Genomic DNA, 22,540 nt, shown 5'->3' with positions numbered 1-22,540 from the left:
TTTGGTAACTCAAATTGCGGTTTGAACCTTCTAATAGCGCTTTGAACCCTTGATTCGGACTCAAATTGCGGTTTGAACCCTTAACTCGAAAATATTATGAAAAAATAATATATTCTCAATTCAACATCACAAAGTCTTAGCATCAATTGCTCAAATACTTCAAACACAGCTAATATAATGAAATTTACAACCAATAAAGAATAAATTTTTTTTCTATTTATTTCTTCCCTATCAACCTATAAATTTCACATGATAAAAAGCATTATACCATTAATTTTGTTTCATATTTAGAAAATATGAGATCATATTGATTTTTAATTTTTAATTTAAAAAATAAATTATATTTAGTATTTTAAAAATATAATATTTTTAATTGAATTTTGAATAAGTTGGTAGAGACAATTATTAATATAACTAATGATGATAGTTATTTTTAAAAGTATATAAATATTTTTAATTTATTAAATAGTGATTTTAAAAAATTGATTTGTAATTTGATTTTAAAAATAATTATAAAATATACTAAATTAATATATGAAAAAAAAATACAAATAATATCAAATAAGCCCTCTCTTTTTTAAAAAAAAAATAAGTGTAAGAAGGGCAAATTTGTAACAAAGCTTGGTTGATTTTGTGAATTGAGGGTTTATTGGAATTTGGAAGTGCATTGTCGGTGAAACACTGAAACCTTGAACTCGCTCTTTGTAACTACGCTTCCTTTCCTTTCTTGAACTCCGATGGGCTACAACCGGGCGCGGCGGTCGAAGCAGGACGGCCCTTCTCGCCGAACGCTGTCCAGCCGGAAACTCGAAAACCAGTTGTAATATCCGGCTCTATTCAGAATCAGTCTTATCTTTGTTTTATGTGATCTTAATTTCTCATTTCTGCTTGAAGATTTAATTAGTACTCTCTTGTAATGATTTAGGGATGACAGTCGCGATACCTCACTACCAATCCAGGAAGGTGCGCCTGTTTATTCAGATGTCTTGGGTTCTGCTTACTGATTATACCTTTAAATCGGTGGAAATTTCCAATTTTGAGTTGATTTTTTATTCTCAAGATGCTATGTTGTGCTTTATACTGGTAAATTTTCAGTATTATTGAATCTCAGGCAAGTTAGATGCAGCTGCGATTTATTTTAGTTAAATTCTGGTATTTTGAGTTAATGAAGTATTTTTCACAACTTGAGCCGATTATGGACTTTCGGATTGGCAGTCTGTAAAAAAGGAATCGGATATTATTCGTTGCATGCAGCGAGGAGAGATAATGAGAATTCTTTCCCAACGAAGGCAATTTTTTTGAGTTTATTGAAGTTTTTCATTGTTGGCTTTAACGAGCCTATATCGGTGATAGAAATAAATAAGGATTTTAAATGTTAATGGATGCTTAGCCAAATTACCATAATTGGACATGTCGAATTAATTATTTTTCCCTTTCAATTGAGATGGACCTAAGAGTATTTTTCTTAAGTGCATATTGCATATAATTACTAAGTACTTGAGAAGCCTTGAAATCTAAAATTTAATGGTGCATGTTCGCTTCATCTCAATGATGTTCCCTCTCATGGAAAGTCCATGTTTAATATTATTGGGTATGGATGAGAATGTCAAGATGGATTTGTGGGAGGGCTAGGATGAGGAAAGGTAAAATGGTTAGATTATAGTTGAAAACATGGGTATGGCAAATAAATTTAGGCTTTGCTTGATATTTATTCACTGTAGGAATTATAGTACCCCAACTAATGCAAAGATAGACAAGTTAATTTGTAAATGTGTTCTACATGATTGAGAAGCCACATCTTGGTATTTCTTGTGCATTTATGCACATTGAAATTATTTAATGAAAGCTTTTGGAAATGTTGCTCTTAAGCAAATATTAGCAAATGGAGCTTTAGGTTCACTACTCATGTCCACTAAAGAATATAAGATGTATTGATAAAGTCGGTTGCAAAATTTGCATGAAAGAAGTCGGGAAAGTCAAGTGAGAAACCAATGTAATGTAGCTAGAAGTTGTGCCTTTTTTTTTTTGTTAATTAGATTGTACATGAAATGCAATATTCATTAGGAATGAATGACAAGGCATGATTTGGAAGTTTCCCTATGATTTGACTAATCATGATGGTGATTTTAAGCTTTCCATCAAATTTGGATTAGAGTTAAAGCAATGTTTCAAAAAATAAGCATTCTCTTGGAATATTTTTCACATTGTTCATATGTAGTCAAATGTGCAAGAAAGGAATTGGATCATATACAAAACTTGATCAAGGATGTACAACAACAGGAAAGAAATAGCTAGAAACCAATTATGCATACTTTTACTTCAGGCTCCTCTCTATGCATCATCATCCAAAATATTTGGCATTGACCATGTGAATTTTATTTTCTATTTGTGCTCATTGGATGTTACGGGAGATGTTAAACTTTTTTTTTTTTTTTGTAAATACTTTTGAACTTTCTTTGTGCTTTCATCTTTAATTAAGCTCCTATGAGGCTATGACACTTCTAATGCATTGACTTTGATAAAAGGTTAGATCTTTTATCTCTTGCATTAGTTATTTTATAAACCTCCATTTTTCTTCTTTAATACCAAATCTATCATATAATTTAGTAAGTTATTGTTTTTGCATTTTTCATTATTCTCTTTGCAAGATTTTTAGGTATTTAATATTCACTAGAAGCCCCGGTGGCATCTATCCTTTGCTACTTTTAAAAACATGTTTCATTTCCTTGACATTCATACAATCTCACTCCATCTCCAAGTATCCTTACTAATGTATGTTGTGTTTTTAGATTCTCCTAGAACTTTTATGTAAATAGCCATCTTATACCATATCAAGTTTTTCTCAAATGAAAATTTAAATGTCTCTTGCAATCTATCTATCTATCTATCTAGAGAGAGAGAGAGAGAGAGAGAGAGAGAGAGAGAGAGGAGGCAATTATTTTTTGGGTTTGCCATAGAGAGAATGAGTGTATTAGGCTGTTAGCATTTATTATTTAGTAGTTTGTAGCCTTAGCCTGTTAGAGAAGAGAGAGAGAGGGTGGCATTTGTGATTTAAGAATGATGCGGGATACGAAAATCTAAAATGTACGCGGGATTTAAAATTGCAACATGTGTGATTATTATTCTTATTTTTTTTAAAATATTTAAATTTAATAATTTCGAGCCGGCTCACAAGCTCGCGAGCCGAGCCTCATCAACCTCAAACTCGAGCTCGAGTGCGTGGCTCTATAAGCTTGGCTCACGAGCTCATAAACGAGTCGAGCCCGAGTTAGCTTGCGAGCCGGCTCGGCTCACTTACACCCCTAGTTGGAACCACACATCTAGATAGCTCGCCACGGTTATGAACAAGCAAGCTGATTAATTTCTCTTTCTATTTCTCATTCTGTTTCTTCCTCTTCTCTTTCTTTATATTCTCTCTCTGCTCCCTCTCTTTCTTTTCTCAAAACCAAAATACCAAAACAACAACATTTCTTTTTTAACCTAGCCACAAGCACTTAAATACAAAAATTCACTGGGCTCCTTTTCGCACTTTCATTTACACTCCCCAATCTCACTCTCACATTATTTTTTTTATTTACAAGAGTTGAAGGATGTGATTTCATATCTAAATCAAGTTTGAATTTTGATGTGGAGCATCCAAAATAATAAAATTTGTAACAAAGTTGTAAATTTAATTGTATGAAAAGCAAAAAAGATAATTTTTATTTATTTTAAAACTTGTTATTTTTTTATTTTTTGCTTAAAATTATTGAATCAGACCTTAACAATTCTTTCAAACAAGCAATATTTACTCTTTTTTATAACTATTTGTCCTCCAATTTGTACCATTCCATTCAAACTCATTTTTTGTTGATAATCTGACCTTAACTTTTAACCTAATTAAACATTTAATTTTCTCAACAATTTGGTTAAGCTGTGCCGCGTTACTTGCTGGTGAAGATCTAGCCAACCTTGTCTGCTGCTGCTGCTGCTCATCACAATCAGTTTAAGTTGTGATGCATCACTTACGAGTGTCACCTTCATTAACCATTTCCTACTTTTCACGATAATCAGGTTAAGTTATGGAGTCATAATAGATGATATCCTAACAAATCCTTATATGTTCTACCCCAAATTTTGCTCTGTTGTAGCGTGACAGCGTGTCACTTTTGAGGAACACATTGAAATTAGCAACATTTAAATTTGAATTTATTTCATTAGTTATTGTACAAGTTTACAGTTGGTTGGCAATTTAACCTTCTAAACTTAGCACTTTGTTAGGCAATAATTTATTCGCTTAGCCCCCCTACAATTCAAAATAAGTGGGAAGATTGGGTCAGAAATATTGAGGAACATCACATAGATAACAATACAAACATTCAAGTATATTGGCAAAGAGGAAAAGCTTCCAACGCAAGCCACCGGCCTCACCAGCAGACCAATGATGTCCCTAGCATCAGCACCAGCCACGAACCAAGCCAACTGAATCATATTTAATCAGTTGCAGCCGCCACAAGATGTAAACAGCAGGAATTAGTCTTCGTTTGTAAATCTTTTTCTGTATTTACTTAGTTTAGTAAGTAAGCCTGAACGTTTTAACATGTTGCCCAACCTTGGTGAACCGGAAGTCTTTAAATACAAGATCCTGCTGTAAGAATTGAGTTAAGAAATGGAAATATGTTTTCTTCTCTTATCCATTTCTCTTCTAGGTGCTAGCACCTACTTTTAAGTTGTCCACACCGCTTCTTGATTCAACAAGAAGCTTAACACAGTGGCAATGGATGTTTTTGGCTCCTATATATGCAGTCTGCCATATTTTTTCTAGCTTGGGTTTCAAGGCCTATAAACTTACTGTATCATATTCTCACGAGTAGACACAGTTCATAGCAACTGTGTACCCAAATGTCCAGAATTGCACAAGGCCATGCATTACCCTATTACATCATTAGGAAAAACAATATCTTTTTAAATAGAAATAATCTTATAATGTTAGAGGGTGCAACAATTCATAACTGTTTTCTTTGGTCATGTATACGTTTCACATTCTAAAGGAAGATTTTACAAAATGGCAGAGCAGTCTTTATTTTTTATCTTATATGTGCCAAAAGCGTTGTGCAATATGGAAGATTAAGAAACAAATTAGACATTGGTATGTAAGTGGATTTAGGTTATAAACAAGCGTGATGTAGAAGGTGTTCCTGTAAGATCTTCCGACAGGAGCAAGATTATATGGGCAAGTAAATGCTGATTGAAAGAAGCATTATAAATTTAGGTAATTGACTACTGAGCTGTAAAGGTTGGTGAGAAGTGGCAACCTAGTTTAGCTTTAAGTTTTCTTGGAAAACCTTTGGCTATTCTAATCAATAGCAAAGACAGCACCCAAGGATTGAATGACAAATAAAAAATAAGCAGACAACTTGTACAGGATGGTGATGGTGTTAAATGTTAGAGACATTTCTATGCATTTTAAGAATATTATCACAAGCGTAGTGTTCTAATTGTTCTTTTATTTACAAGTTGTTAGCTTTATAATATGCGTGGCCTTTCCCCCCCTTCTCAGAGGACAATAATGATGAGACGCCGGCTCCAAAAATTCAGCTTGCCATGTGGGTAAGCGTTATGCAAAACAATGCCTTTTGTATATATGGCATGTTTACTTATATCTGGATTATTTTTTATATTTCAGGATTTTGGCCATTGTGACATAAGAAAATGCACAGGGCGGAAGCTGGCCAGATTTGGCCTCTTGAAGGATAGTATTCGGTCCTTGATAGAGTGCAATTTTTTGTACTTTGGCGCAGTGTCTTATTTCAAAACTTTTTATATTTTTCCCTGATATTTTGCATTTTTCCTTATTAGAGTCATAAATTAATCATTTCAACAGAATTATTTGCATAATCAACATAGCTGTAAGATGCAGCTTATATCCCGAGCAACTCAGTAGAAGCAAGCACTAAAGTTGGTCTCTTTATTTGCTTATGCATGCTAAAATTCTTTCTCCGATGAAGGTTATGTATAAATATGAGATTCGGAGGTCCACATTCAGACTTTGTGCATGGTGTGCGTAGGAAGTGAAACAAAGGAAATCAATCCATATAAGCAATAGTTTTTACTTTTTAAATTTTGTGGGAGGAAATAGCCTGACATGAAGTTGGTTGGAACAATACAGTTGTAGATTTCTGAGCTAGTTTTTAGTGTTAGTTTGGGTTCAACTAGTGAGCCAAGTAATCGTTACAATCTAAACGATCTAAAAAAAAAAAACTAGTGAGCCAAGTAAAAAGACCTGAGCAAAGTGGATGCACTTTGGCTTAACATTGAAATAATATGAAACGTACTTCAATCGCCCATTTTCTTTGTCAAATCACTTGTCTTACTCTATTTCTTAATATCCCGCAACCTAACCAAGATTTCAATCTAGAAGCAATCCCCACTCTTCATGCTTATTGTTAAGGCCAGGGAAAAGATCACAAGTCTGATAATTTGAAATGTTATATCAACGAGTGTCTTCTGTGAAACCCAGCATGGGATATATGTGTTATTTTAATATTAAGGTGTCCTAAAACCGATGAGTCGTGTTTGCAGTCTAAAGTCACAACATATCAGGGAAAGTTTATGTTTTTTGAACAAATTACATAAAATAGCAAGTAAGATTATTTGTTTCAAATATGAGCTTAATGATTGACACTTGTCTAGAAAACTTTACAGGATTTGCGGGTGAATAATGCATTTCGTGGCATTGTATTGAGGTATTAAACACTTTCAAAGCTCCATCTCACTGTTTCTAGTGTATATTACTGTAGCACTAGAATATTGCGCTTTTCACAGAACTGTGACGGAAGTCATAAGTCTGTTTTTAAGAACTATTAATAAAAAAATCTTTTGTTTGTTATAATAGAGATTTGACCTGTACAGGTTTTAAATAATGGTGATATCTTTTCTCATAATATAATTCTTATTGTTTGTAATAAAAATAAGGGAAATTTATATACATACCACTTTATAACATCCTATTTACATGTCTAACACCCAAAACATTAATATTACATGCATACCACCCTATATTATTTTAATATCAAATATAACACTCATATTTCTTTCCTACCACTCATATATTTCATTTATACCACTCATATTTGATATGAAAATGAACTATGGGTGGTATATGTAATATTAAAGTTTTAAGTGTTAAATATGTAAATAGAGTAGTATACGGTGGTATGTATGTAAATCTCCCTAAAAATAAAAAACAAACAAACTCGCGTTGATTTTTTTTGGGTTTTTTTTTTTCTTCTGCAGCCCTGTAGGGACGCAGTGTGTTTCAAAAGAAGACCACCCGTTGGTTAAGAGACAAGGATTGGCAGTGGTGGACTGCTCATGGGTACGACTGAAAGATGTTCCTTTTGTGAAACTTCGTTGTCCTGCACCACGTCTTTGTAAGATTCTTAAAATTGTTTTTTTTATTTATATCTTCCTTGTTAATTCAGCAAACGTTTCTAAAAAAAGATCATATTTTGTTGCATGTAGAGTTCAAAAATTAAGCATCCGTTTTAAGCTATGCATTACCAGCTTGCAAAGTGTTTGGAATTACAACATGTCTGCTGAATGGTCTTTTCTTCTATTTTGTAATTTTATGTCCCAAACTTGTAAATTATGGATGAACTACTTCTTGTGGTGCACATATGCATTTGTAATTAGAACTGGTACACCCTTAGACAAGCGTTTCTATTCATACAAAATTTGAATAACACTTTGAAGTGATACAGCCTTTTGCTATGCCAAAACCTGAAAGAAGGCGGACTATTGTCACTAATCAGATTTTCTAGATGACGTGGCCTCTAGACATTTCATCATTGTTAGATTGGGTCTGTCAGACCGACACATGATGAAGGAACTATGAGATTTTGATGCCCACCCATTTCCCCTATTATAAACCTAACTTCCAACTACCAATTTAGAGCATATTCAGTTCTTAATTGGGAGTATTTTTGGCTCATGTTTATGATGTAATTAACTATAGGACTTGCGCCCACAAGAAATATCGTACCCCACATCTCAAAAATACCCTGTCTATCCTCATCAATTATGCTGTGGAAAATCTTTAGGAAACATATCCCAATCTGTCTTTAAAACTCCATGTTGCTTTGTATCTATCCTCAAGCTCTCAAAGAGAATTGAAGGAAGGGATTACTTAAGCTCATGAGCACTTTCAGAACCTATACAATCCCTACAAAATCCCATTTCCCTATTGAAAATATGACTTTTCTCTGTTGAAAACTCTAAAATTTACTTGCTGAAAATTTGTTCCTAAGTTTTCGGTTTTTAGAACCAACCCCACAAAACTACCAATTAGGCAATTAGCACTCCTTACACTCCAACGGACCCCTCAATTCCCCACTGGCCAGGTTTGCTCCCCTCCAATCTTGGGACGTCTTAAATTATAATTTACTTATAAGATTCTGCATATATTCCTTTCCAAAATATTTCATGTCCAAATGCAGCCCCCACTAAGAATGATTGTTGTTAAGATTTCTTGCAATTTTTTCCAAAACCTTTTCACCTTATCTTTCTATCCTAAAACTTCTCAAATCCTTATCCCAACAGTATAAAGCCCTTCGTACACTCTCCTAGCAGTTTTTCCACTCCAACTTGCAACAACCATCCACCTGCTTCTTGTCTCCAACAACAAATAAAGAACTCTCAATCATTTCTTGCATCACAAAATTAAATACTACCTCAAAATGAATTATGCTGGTTTGGTTGATGATCTTCATGATGATTATTATTATTGAGCTTATTTTTCATTCTATTATCATTCTTCCACTTGACTATGACATTATATTGACCTCAATACTTAAGTTACGCTCTCTAGGGCGATCTCGAAGACAAATCATCTCCTTACAGGATTGTTTGGTTGAATAATTTTTAAATACATGAATTTTAGATATCAAATTAACTAGAATGCATGTATTTTAGAAATGCAAAAGTAATTTGGGTGTATACAAAAGAATGCATGGAAAGTTTTCGAAATATGTTTCAAATTCTTTGAAAAGCGGAATAGGGTGGGCTCGTCTGACATGAGTGGGTGCCAACAACCGCCAGGAATTGTGAGTGGTGCCAATGCTGGATTTAAAAATCATCCGATTTATACAAATTTTAAATTTAGGAAAAAATAGATTGTTGGGTATTTCAAATCCCTGATAAATTTTCCCTACTTTTTTTTCTTTAAACCAAACACCAAAAAAATTGTGATGCAGGAAAATGGAAGGCAACGGGAAGATGCAGCCTACCAAATAGGCCCTAAAAGAGGGCTTTTATCACACATCACTAGGGTGTAAGTGAGCTGAGCCGGCTCAAGCTTGACTCGATAACAAGCTTGCGAGCCGAGCATATATCGAGTCGCTAACTTGAGCTTGAGCTGACATGAACCAATGATAATTATTTTAGCATAGATATAATCATTGTGTAAGCTAAATTGATTGGGCCAGGCTTTCGCTTGACCATAATAATGTATTTAACATAATAATTTATTTGTGATGCAAGCACACATCAACAATATAGGTATATAGAAACATTTATCTCATAATAGATGTACCTACTTTTTTTATGATTTTTATTAATACTGCTTGGACCTGTTCTATCAGTTCATTTGAAAAATAACCTATTAAGTTACCGTTCTTTAATTTGATTGATTTTATACTATTTTCAATTGAAAGACCCACCTGTTAGTTTTTTCGTAATGCTAACAAGAATAAATTTAAAAAATCAGAAAGAATGGATATTAATAAGCTAACTTCAGGATCCAGCTATGCTACCAAGGAACAGCAGTGGCTTCTTTCTATAGGCGTTATGTGCAACAAATAATTGGTTTGTTAAACTTCTATGGAATGCTAGTTTTCTATCATGTTTGATCTCATTGTTTTCTTATAGTGCCTGTGGTCGCAAGGTTTACATACGACAAATTATGATATGGAATTCCACAGCCAGTTGCATATTATTGTTTAATTTCCATATTTGTTATAATCTCATATTAGTGTTATGGGGAAGCTAGGTTCATTATATCTGTTATTTCCTAGCATAGCACAATTAGTAATTATTAATTCCTCTGCATTGCAGTGCCATGGTTAGTTGCAGCAAACCCTATAAATTATGGCCGCCCCTGTGAGTTATCCTGTGTGGAAGCTCTTGCAGCAGCCTTGATAATTTGGTACCGTCCATATTCCCTTGTATTTCTCGAGTAGATCATATTGACTTTTTTTAATCACAAAACAGCTCATTCATGTCCTGTGTGCTGATATATTTCTGTGTTGGATGATTTTTTTTTTTAATTTTTAGCAAAATTAGTTGCCGTCATTGCTATGCAAGTTTTGGAAAATTTAATTTGAAGCCATTCGCTTGGAGAAAGTGATGGCTTGATATATTTATTCTAGATATCAATACAAGAAAATGTCCGTATAAAGAATTTATTGCTGCGCTATTTGTCAAACAAGACGGTATCCGTGCTCTGGTATCATGCACTCCTTACTGACCTTGGTTTCAAAAGGTGCTTGAAATGAGTGAAAATGTTTCTTTTGGTTGTTTGGCATAAAGTGCCTGTGGAACTTGTGATATTCCTTTCATTGAAAGATGCAAGGAAACTTTAGAATGTAATTGTTGACCTTATATCTGAAACTGGTTGTCCGCAAGATGATAATCAAAATTTAAAATTTTTCGGTTAATTCATTATTGGGCTAATACTATTTCTTAGAATCATCTTATGCTCTTTTTATATTACCCCTTTTAGAATCAAGTTTCATTTTTGTAATTGATTTTTTTTTTTTTTGTTCATGAGGTCAAATTTCACATACAACTCAAAAGTTCCTATGACCAACGAGTTTTACATCCATTAAAACATATATGCACCTGGGAAACACGGATTGATTTGGGACTAAAAGCACATGTTATTATCACTCGAGAAACATTGATTTGTATTCTTCCTAACTTATGAGTAATGCTACAAAGCTCCGCCCACAACCAAAAAAACGTGTTGATGTGTTGGCAATTAAGGTGTCATTAAGATATTGGGTGTAATACACAATCATATGGAGCTTTCTCTCTCCTTTTCTCTCTCTTAGACTTCGTTTGGAACGGCTTTCTTACTGTTTCTTAAAGCAGCTTTTTAGTAAAAATTTTGAAATAGAAATTTGCATCAAGAAGCAGTAAGGAAGCCATTCCAAACGAAATCTTACAGACAAAGCATCAAGAATTTTTTAGAGTCGAGTTAAGCAACGCTGCATTTCTCCTAACTGATACAGTTGTTGATTTCCTGACAGTGGCGAAGAAGAGACAGCAAATTTGATTCTAGGCAAATTCAAATGGGGCCATTCATTCCTATCTCTAAACAGGCATGCGCTTTCAAAAAATGGATTTGGTTTGATTGTATAAATTTTCCCATTTACTTTGATACTGACAAAATGGATATTCGTTTGCATCCTCTGGTAAACTGATCATATATCGTTGGCTGACTCCTCGTTGACTTCTATGAATAAGTTAGTATTTAGAATCTACATTATAACTGTTAGATGTCTGAGGAGACCTCCATGAAGAAAATGAATACATGGCTAGTCCTAAACCCTGAGGCCCTTGATCAGAATGCATTAGTGATTTTTAAGTTATCTATGTATTGCCAGCATCTCCCTTCTTCTCCAATATCTGGAAGAAATCTCCGTGAGAGCTCTCCATTTGCATGCTGAAGATATCTTCTCCAGCCTCTGAGAAAAGTATTCTTTTGGTAAAGGATGTTCCAATCAAAGAATAGATGTGTTCTAGGAAAGAATATCCCCCACCGGCATTTATATGAAATTTCTATCAATGTTGTGGTTAATTATTATTGGGTCTGCTTTGAAATCCAAGGACGCTAGGATCAGAGCATAGCTTCCACTGACGGTTTGTCTGCAGCAGAGAAGTTGTGAATAAGGAGAAATTATTTTGTGCGGAGGCTGGACGTAGATCGCCTTCCGGAGACCAACTAAAATGCGTCACGTTAGCAGTACCGAGCCGTGGTACTAAGCAAATGGGTGACGTAGCGCATTCTAGTTGGTCTCCGAACGACGTTCGGGTAATCGTGAATAAGCATCTCTCATTGAAAGTCCTATGAACCTCTATTCAAAGCTTTTTTTCACCTGTTAATGTGTTATCCTTGTTAGCAGAAGTTATGATGAAACATTTGACTAATTCCTAAAGTCATCCCCAGTTATGTAGCTTGAGCTTTACATTGTTCATTCAATCTACAGAGAGCTGCTAAAGGCATATTCCAAATGTGAGAACGGTCCCGAGATTATATCAGTTCAGAATACCTGGCTCTTAAATAACTCAAAACCCCACAAGTCAAGTACAGGTGGAGTTAATAACTATAATACCTTCATATTTAAGCTGATTGACCAAAATTCTTTTTTGTATAACTTGCATGGAACAGGAGGGGCTGATGAGAAAGCTATCAATACAAACACGGGATCTGGTTCTGATACTGATGACGGGCTTCCACCTCTAGAAGAGAACTTAAACCACTTGATTTTAGAAGATTCTGAAGATAGCGAAGAAAAGGGAGAAGAAATTGAAGAAGAACAGGAACAATCCGAGGGTAGCGCTCCAACTATGCTAGATCTAAACACGCCTACTACGTTGGCCGTGAAGTAGAGAGATATGGTCCTCTGCTAGCTAAAAGGATGGTTTAATTTAGTTATTTATTTGACAAGTTTTGCAGATTTCTCTTAAATTTATACAAATTTCAGCTTAAGTAAAAGCTAACTTTGATCTTTGGGTAAATTTTCAAGGATTATAAAATTAACTAATTGCTTATTTGTTCTGGCCTGAAGTACTTAGTAATCCTTAAAGCTAGCTTTTCTTCTCAGCTTATTACTCATCAGTTTTCTCTTCTTATTAACCTGGTCATGGTCACATGCGATGTTATTATGTGAGGTAGCTTATCATGCAAAAAGCTGGATATTATTAGGTGTTCTTTATGCATTGCTTTGTATTATTGTGCACAAACTATTCATATTAATAATGCATATATTGAACACAGTTAGGCTTTATTTGGGACAATTTTAGATCACTATTTTTTTTGCTGATTTCAATAAATTTTTATGCTAAAAAATAGTTTCACAAAGCAATAAAAAAACCGTCCCAAATTGAGTTTTAATTTCATGTGTTTGATTGGCATGATAATTTCACTTTTTCAACTTGCTTTGAGTTGTGAGGAATGTGTGATTAAATAATCAAAATTTATATTACAATAATCACAAAATAAATTTAATAACTATAAAACATTCTAATTAAACTTAAAATTTTGAGTTAGATATTGTTATCCAAAAATGTTCCTAATGATATGAAGGGGTGTTAAAATGGGTCGGGTTCGGGCCCAACCCGATATGTTCCGAGTCCAAATAAGTCAACTTCAACTCAGCCTGATTTTGCAAACGGGTATAAATTCCAACCTAGATCCTACTTGAACGGGTTATCAGAATTTTTCGGGTCGGATGTGAGTTGGGTCAAATTTTGCAATAACAAAAATTTATGTAGACCATATGACATTCAATCATAAACCATTAACAAAGACATGTGTGAGTGGAAAGCAAAAGAAAGGTGCCTTGCAAGAAAAAGTTTACAAAGGTCTATTCAAAATCAATTGCCACAGCTCAACTAGGTCAAATTATGTTAGTTGTACATACAATGAACCATTTACTTACCCTTAGGAATGCTGAGCTAATTGATGCTTTCACAACTGAATCTTAATCATAAAACTTTTATAAAAAAAATTAACATTTGTTTACTTAGAAATATTCTATTTTGTCCTAACAAACCAATTTTAGTCTAAAAACTAATTTTCCTTCAGTCGAGTGAAAAGGAGTTTCACAATTGGAAGCTTAAATTGTTGCAATTTTGGCTAAATAATATTGGGTTGTTCAAAGTAGTTCATATTAGTCTGTTGATTGGAAGCTTTCATTATCAATCAAAAGATTTTAAATTTGAGTCTTACGTATATGATGTATGTGCAGATTTTTTATAAACATAAATGAAGCTCATTGGTTTCCATAACAAGGAAGAAATTAATAAATTTCTTCCATAGATATTGTAAAGGTATAACTAATTTTCCTTCAGTCGAGTATTATTGCTCAACTTTATCTTCATAATCTTTCGGTACACCCATTTTCTTTCATGTCCTTTAGCAACAATTTTATCCATCATAGGAGTGCATTTTTTTTTATCCTTCATTATATATATTAAAATTGCACAAGTCTATTTCCATTTAAGAATAAAAATGCCTAAAATAATGTGGAAGCATCTTCAAGGGTGAAATATAATGAATCATAAAAAATGCATAAAAATTAAATCACCAGAGAGACATAAAAATTTTCATAACTTTGACTTAAATTTATATCCACGAGAGAGAGAGAGAGAGAGAGAGAGAGAGAGAGAGAGAGAAAAGCATCCAATCCACAAATCAAAAATTGCAAATGGAGTGTAAATGAAAACACTTTTAGCCTTTCTCAAACTCAAATACACCCCTCTCAACAAATTGGCTTCAACCTGCATGATCGTGATGGTTATACTAGAAGTCAAACCACAGAGTAAGACTTACGCTTTGTTTGGGACGACTTTCTTATTGCTTCTTAAAGCAGCTTCTTAGTACAAAAATATTAATTTTTGTACTAAGAAGCTGCTTTAAGAAGCAATAAGAAAGTCGTCCCAAACGAAGCGTAAGTCTTCATTTGGGACAACATTTTTATTGCTCTTAAAATGAAGTTTTAGTATAACAATTAAATTTTTTGTGCTAAAACTCCGTTTTTAGAAGCAATAAAAAAGACGTTCCAAATGAAGCCTATGACTTTTTTTACTGTTTCTTAATGCAACTTTCTAGTACAAATTTTTTAATTTTTGTACTAAAAAACAACTTCAAGAAACAATAACAAAACCGTCCCAAACGAAGCCTAAGCCTTATTGATTTTAATCGCAATCATGAGATCATTCTTGAGAACACTAGCATGTCTCAACTAGTCATACTAAAATCATGATCGAGCTGCTGGTGATTTCAATAGGCAAGGTTGCAAGACCGATTACTCAAGGTTTCACCCCAATGTTGTAGCGAGGGAATACTTATGGGTCATATGACCAACACAACAATTTCATAGAGATGGGGAGAAATACATAACATAAATATTTTTGAATAACAATGACAAAGATGTTCAGTGTGAGGGGAGAGAATTTTCATTCAATCAAAATAGATAAATTTGCCACCCTAAGGCATGTAAAAATCAAAGAGATACATATGCATTTTTGAGACCTTTAATTGAACTAATTTGATCAAACTGAAGATAGTAAAAATAAATGAAAGAGTAAATCTACTTGCTGCTTTAGCGTTGTGGGTTTCTGGAGTAGCTTGGAAAGCTCTTCACCTAATTGATAATTATTCTTACTCTAAAGAAAACCTTGGAATTTATAAATAAACAAGTAAAAATTTCATGTAAGGAGTTTCTCATCCAGGCATAATAGAGCTTCAAGATAAATGGATTCTAGGTTCTAAGCTGCTGACAATCATAATTGTCTTAAAACTTGTAAGAGTTCAACTTTGCTAATTCTGCTCAAACTTATGTGGAAGTTAATAAGTGCAAACCTGTGGATAAGTGGCAAGCATATGCTGGAATTTAGGTGAGTCCAGTCATGCATTGGAACTCTGTTGGAGCTGAAATATGGTGAAGTTAAATAGAAAAAGTTTGCCTTTCATGATTATTTGTGAGAAGCGTTACATCATAATTGCAAAAAATTGAAAATGCATGGTAAATAAAGACTTAAAAGAAAGAAAAATTATAATCACTAACCAGACAAATTTTTTAGATCATCTCCAACCGAACTTTATACCATTATATGCCGTCCGTAAATCGCTGCATTCGAACTCCAAATCTCATGCAAAAAATCGGTAGCTAAACAGTGCGACACAATATTGACGTCAGACTGTTTACCTAAGCCAAAAAAAGTGATTACCTTCGCACTCTGCTTAGCTTCGCAAGAAGCACGCAAAACAAGAGAGAGATGGTTGCCTTCGCAACGAAGCGTGCGAAAAAAAATGGAGTTCCGTTGGAGATGAACTACCGCATTTTGAAGTTTTACTGTATTTTAGAGTGGAAAATGAGATTTTCGGTTGGAGATGGCCTTATGATTGCAAGTTCATATATGAGACTGTAATGATAAGGGAGGAGGAAAAAGATTAGCATAGCTGATTGATGATCAAGGGATTTTTCTTCTCTTCTATTTATTTATTTATTTATTTTTTACTTTGTTGCATATCATCAGAAAGTGTGGAAAATAGCATTTGCAAGTCAAAACATGTTGCTCAAAAAACTTGGTAAATCTGCATAACGTTCAGGCCCCAGCTAACCATTATTGTACAAAATCCCAATGCTTTCTTCTCAAATGCCACATTGATTCTCATTTCATATAGCTACACTACGTTTCACTATCCTCAATTTCAGAATTGAAGATTCCATAAATTTTAAAAATTTCCACCGTCTCAATAAATTACTGCAACCAAACACCAAGACAAAAAGAACCGAAAAAAAAGAACAATACAAGAAGATTTAACCTTCTTCTCCAGCATTCACTCCAAAATCGCGGTGGCGCCAGCCTCCTTAAGCTTGGCGACAATCTGCTCGGCCTCCTCCTTCGTGACCCCCTTCTTGAGAACCACCGGTGCCTTCTCCACTATCTCCTTCGCTTCCTTCAACCCTAGATCCGTGAACGTCCTCACCTCCTTGATCACCTTGATTTTGGCCGCCGCATCAAACTTCTCAAGCTTCACATCGAACGCTGTCTTCTCCTTCGCCTCAGCCACTGCGGCCGCGCTTCCATCGGCAGCTGCACCTGCCGCCGATAGACCTGGGGCAACGATTCCAGCGCCGGAACCCCATCGGTCGAGGCCGAGCTTGAGACGGTAGAGGATGCTGTAGTCGTGCCGCTCAATTTTGTTGAGGTTGAGGAGCTCGTCGGCGATGCCCTCCAGCTTCTGGGTGCGGGATTCGGCGGAGGAGGAGAAGGGGATTTGACGGTAAGATGCGGAAGGGAATAGGCGCCGCAGAGAAGCTGTCGTCGAATAACGACGGCTCATTTTAGCAGCCATGGTCTGGGTCGCACAAACTTGTTGCAGCAAAGGGAGAGCAAATCCACCAAAAAAAAGGAGGATTTGATATATCTTAAGAAAAAATTGATATGATTGGCACAATTTTGAGTTAAATTTTAAATTATTTTTTAATTAAATTTAAAATAATTTGAACTATAATTTATGTAAACTAATAGTCGGATTGAACGTCTCGTTAAAAAGAACACGATGATACTTGATATATCATTAAAAAAAATCTTGATCGGACACGAATCTCACAACAATTTTGAATTGGAACATTCTAAAATTAATTTTGGGACCATCTGAACTCCAATTTCGGCACTTATATTCGAATTGAACACCTCGAATATACTAACTCAACGACGCCAAATTCGATCCAATCTGATCCCAAACAGGTCCAAATTGAGGGTTAGAAGCGCGTTTAAAAATTTCAAAGCATAATTCGGATGATCATATAAGTTTCAAATGTGACATGCTTACAATCGAATCAAGAGGCTCGACAAGACAAATCCAACGAGTCAAAGATTGTTGAATTCTAACATCATTAAGATACTAAAATACTCGATAAATGGTTCATGATCAAGGGAATCAATATCAGCCATTCATCTGAAACACTCACAACCTACCCTTGATATTCTCATTATTTACTTGTCATGTCACTCTCCAAAAATTATAAATAAACCCTCTATTTTTCACAAATAAAGTAGGAAAAAGGAAGGGAGAATGAGAGGAAGAAGAAAGAGAAATCTGAGATCTCTCTTGCTACTAAGCTCCTCCTTGACCACTCCCGGATTTCCGTTGGACCACCGACTATTGTCGAACTTCCGTCGGACCACCTCCCGTTGTCAGACTTCCATCGGACTTCTTCCTGAAGTCGGACTTCTGTCCATCATCGAACTTCCACCCGTCACCATACTTCCACTTATCACTGGATTTCTGCCAATTGTCGGACTTTCGTCAGACTACCATTCACTGCCGGACTTTTTCCAAGCCATCGTCAGTCGCCTGACTTCTGTCAAACTTTTGCCCGACGCTAGACTTCCGCCCGTAGTCCTACTTTCGCCCATCATAAAATTTCTATCCATTACTGGATTTTCTCTGGACCACCATCCACCACCGAACTTTCACCGGACCACTACCAGTCGTCGGACTACCATCAGACTTCTGCCTGGCGCCGAACTTCCACCCATCACCAGACTTTTGTTTGTCGTTGGATCGATGCCACACTTTCGCCTGACCGCCAATTGACATAGGATTTTCGCCCGAGCATCAAACATCATCGGATTTCTATCTAATCTCTGTTTGTCATAGATTTCAACATGACATTAACTTGTGTAATCTGATCGTCCTCAATTTTAAGAACGAACTAATCACTTGTAATTAATTGAAACACTGGTGAAATCATTTCAACTAGGCGTGACCCATGGTTTTTCTTTCAAGATTTTTCACATAAAAATTATGGCATATCTTTTTCCTTTGTTTGTGTGTTGGATAATCGTGCAACACTAAGACATGAAGTTTATCGTACTTTACCGCCGCGAATACTCTAACCCGCAACAATACCAAAAATGATCCAATCTGAACATAATAAGATCAAATCAAGTATTTGAAGTATGATTAAAAACTTCTAACATTAATTTGTTGACCAAATGATCTCCAAATTCAACATGCTTATAGTTGAAATGAGTGGCTCGACGAGATGAATCAAACGAGCCTAAAATAACTCAATTCCAACTTGATGAAGTCACTTAAAATGCTAAATGAGTGTTTCATGATCAATTGAATTGATATAGAATGTACGATGAAGTGTTTTAAATTCTGGTTCAAATTATCAAAATGTCTATATCAAAAAACCTATAAATAACGCCTTTTTTTTACATGAGGAAAGAGAAAAAGGGTGAGAACTATAGAACTCTCATATTTTCAAACTTTCGTCATCGGTAACTGCCACTAGCAATCACCATCAGGGGCGGAATCAGCTTTACTTTTGAGGGTGTACAAACACATTATATGAAAAGTTAAATAATTTTTTTTTAAAATATAAGACAAAATTCAAATCCAACTATTGTATTTCATTATAATTAATGAGTTGAAGAATAGTTATAGGCTATGCATTCTATTTTATATTATTTGGTAATATTGCATTATGAATGCATTAGAAACCAAGTCAAATACTTCCTTCTCAATGTACGACAACTCAATGTGCGGTAGCTCAATGTACGGTATAATCAATCCATGTATCTAATTAAAATTTTAGATATGAAACTTGACATTACTATAGAAAAGTACATCAATAATAATGTGGCGCAAACATCCTTAATCTGAATGATTTATTGATCTTAAAAAAATATAATTAAACCAATATCTCACAATTTTCATTAATCTTCTAATCACTCCTAATACATAAGAGTATAGAATTCCTTAATCTAAATGTAATTAGGTTGAAGATATTAAACTTATCAATTAAAACTTATTGGTTTATGTCATTAATTGGCACACATAGTTTTACTTTTTTTGCACCAGTGCATAATCATAATCATATTGATTGATTTTTTTATAAATTGAATGATTTTTATGCGTATTATTGTTTTTCTATGCTCTGAGTTCAGTTGTAAAATTTAAGTGGCCTGCTGGGTTTTATAAACTCAATATATGTGATTTAATATTTTCAAGTTAGGGAAGAGGTTTGAGACTATGAGGCTGATTAGACATATGATTCTTCAAATTTTACTTTCATTTTATATTTTAATTATTCTTTTGAGCTCAAGAGTGGACATACAGTGTGTTGTATATTAGTATTTATATAACTCTTACCTAATGTAGATGATATTTGGGTAATGAACTCATATGTATCTTGATGTTTTGATCGATATATTTATTTTTTTTCGATATTTTATTATTGAAAAAAAAAAAAGGATAGCTTTGACTGTTATTATTAAAAGATAAAAAAATATAATTGTTTCACTTTAAATCTTGAAACCTTAGAGAGAATAATATGTATTATATCTCCGGTTTCCTCTAGGGCGTGCTAGGGTTTATCCCTAGCCGCCTCTTGCAGCTCTTTCTCAACCTGGATGTGTTATTTTGTTCCGTCCTCACTTTCGCATGGATGTGCATCTCGCGTGCTTAAGGGAAGTTCCTTCTTCACTTGTGTTTTTTTTTTTCGATTTCTTTGTTGTTTGTTGTCTGTTCATATTTTTGGCACCTCCCTGATGTAGATATCCTAGTTTTTTAAATAGATTTTCCTCTCTTTCTTTTAAAGATGCCTTATCTGTTGCGTCTCCTTCTTCTGTCTCTTTTCCAGACCTTAAAGTTTTTTCCCACCGGGGTATGCCGGCCTTGTGATTTTCTGAAGCAGAAATCCTTTCTCTTGTTGTTCCTTTTGAATTCGTTCTTGTTGGTAAATTCTATGGTCGGAGGGCATCTCTTGATGCTATTAGGAATTTCTTTTTCAACCTCAAACTTAAAGGTGATTGTTATGTTAATGTTCTGAACCAAGAATGTTTTGATTAAACTCTTCTACGACATGTATTACTGAAGGGTTTTTGCTCATCGGTCTTATTTCGTGAGTAATTGCTATATGAAATTGGTTAAATGTACTCCTTCCTTGGACATTGAGGTTGAATTGTCTGTCGTCCCTATTTGAATCTATTTTTCTAATATTCGGCCTCACCTTTTTGCTCAGTCCATTCTTCATGGCCTTGGCTCCATTTTTTGTAAATCGATAACGTGACCTCTTCTGGTTCGCGTCCATCCGTTGCTCGCGTTTTGATTGAACTGGATGTGACCAAACAATTTCCTTGATAAAATTTGGATTGGCCCAGATAACATAGGTTACATGCAGTTTGTGATTTTGCAATATTTTCCTGCTTATTGTACGCATTACTATTCTTTGGGTCATTCGAAGGTTAATTTTCAGATTTTGCATCCTCACCTTGGCTCTTCTTTTAATATGCCTCAGTCTACTATTAAATTTAATAGTGTGTTACGTGAGAGTGGGGAAGTCGTTTGTGTGCTTCCTGGCCTTGCAGATGTTTCGTTTGATCCAGTGGTTGTGGCCTCTGTTGGCCTTGTTTGTGAGGACTCTGGTGTGAATGAATTAGTTATGGACTTGGATGTTGTTGTGTCTGTTGAGGCCAATGATTTAGCGCTGAAGTTGGATTCTAATATTGTGTTGGTTTTGGTTTCTCCTTTGAAGGGTGATGAAAATGTGGCGCTTGATCCTAATGTTGGTGAGGTTGATGAACCTTACAATTGCTTAACTAATATGGTAGTTTGTCCTAGTGGTACTCATGATATGATTGGAGACGTTAATGAGGGTGTTATTCCTCTGTCTATTGATTATGGGGATGACTTTCTTGCGGGTCATGGGTTAGGGGGTGATCCTTCTTCGGAGGGCCTGGGTTTTTTCAATGATGTGAGCATTGGGGTGGAGGCTGATGGTGTTAGGGGAAATTTGGTTGATGTTCCTTTAACTGTTATTTCTAGTACTGGCATGTTGGCTCACTTGCAAGTGGTAGTGCTTTTGAGCAATGCGATTTGTTAGATCTTAATGAGGGTTTTTATTCAGATGGTGGGGAGGAGACTAATTGTTAGCTATGCGTGCTCTTCTAATTGCATATGATGGCTTTCTTAAAAAGAATGATAACTCTATAAATCGTCAGGCAAACAAAAATGTTTTTTTCCTTTGGGTCTTTGTCTGGCTTTGGCTTTGTTGGTTATTTTGGATTTGCATTAAGTGCGGCATAGAATTGAGGTATGGACAATGATGAAGCAGGTTTCCTGCGTGCGTCTTAGATGGCCTTAGCTTGGTGGGTAACCTTGGCGGAGGTTTTAGTTTTGTTAGATTTCGATTTTGGATGCTTCCTTTTATTCCTCCTTGGATGGCCCATGCCTGGCAACCAGGTGGCGGTCTGAGTCCGTCTGACTTACATGTTTTCATATTTTCGGCCCTTTCGAGAATTGTAATCCTATGACTATACTTTTATTTTCATTGGCCTATTTTGGTGCTTTGGCCGTGTGATATATTGGACTTTTATCTAATAATATTTGATTTTGGTTTATATATATAAGATGATGATTGAGAGATTTGCTCAATACATTCCAAAAGATAATATAATTATATTATTTATTTTTAAATAAAAATAATAGTCAAATAAAATTATAATTATTATTTTAAAATAAAAGAACCAAAAAATTTGTCCCCAATAAACTCTTAACCAAGATGTTACCTTGCTCTCTATTCTAGGAGAAATTATTATGTGCGGAGACCGGACATAGAGATGCGTCCGAACTTTCATTTAAATTTTGATACGTGGAGTGCACTTTTGTTGAACTTTTTGTGCGCTTTACATGTACTTTACCTCCGCTTTGGTTGTATTTTTGTTGCGCTTGGCTTAAAATTCCTGAACA

At 34.8% G+C, this 22,540-nt stretch overlaps 2 protein-coding genes across 3 annotated transcripts; one reads left to right on the top strand and one right to left on the bottom strand.

The window, feature by feature from the left end:
• Positions 1–660: 660 nt before the first annotated feature.
• On the top strand, positions 661–12,829 carry LOC110111326 (ribosome biogenesis protein TSR3 homolog). Of its 2 annotated transcripts, none has more exons than XM_020843139.2 (10): positions 661–820; positions 926–963; positions 5,540–5,589; positions 5,666–5,731; positions 6,685–6,725; positions 7,276–7,412; positions 10,093–10,183; positions 11,289–11,360; positions 12,249–12,352; positions 12,431–12,829. In XM_020843139.2, the coding sequence occupies exons 1-10, from the start codon at positions 738–740 to the stop codon at positions 12,649–12,651; spliced, it is 903 nt and encodes a 300-aa protein (XP_020698798.1). In that variant the 5' UTR covers positions 661–737; the 3' UTR covers positions 12,652–12,829. The 2 variants fall into 2 exon arrangements, with proteins under 2 accessions (XP_020698798.1, XP_028555926.1); XM_028700093.1 differs by having other exon boundaries at positions 739–820; positions 5,504–5,589.
• Positions 12,830–16,339: 3,510 nt separating this feature from the next.
• LOC110111341 (50S ribosomal protein L7/L12) lies at positions 16,340–17,183 on the bottom strand. The gene has a single exon (XM_020843161.2). The coding sequence runs from the start codon at positions 17,126–17,128 to the stop codon at positions 16,610–16,612; it is 519 nt and encodes a 172-aa protein (XP_020698820.1). The 5' UTR covers positions 17,129–17,183; the 3' UTR covers positions 16,340–16,609.
• Positions 17,184–22,540: the final 5,357 nt, after the last annotated feature.

The sequence above is a fragment of the Dendrobium catenatum genome, unplaced genomic scaffold (genome assembly GCF_001605985.2).
Source record: "Dendrobium catenatum unplaced genomic scaffold, ASM160598v2 fragScaff_scaffold_133, whole genome shotgun sequence".
Lineage (NCBI taxonomy): Eukaryota > Viridiplantae > Streptophyta > Magnoliopsida > Asparagales > Orchidaceae > Dendrobium > Dendrobium catenatum.
Note: the sequence above shows the minus strand (reverse complement) of the source record. Positions and strands in the feature narration are given on the sequence as shown.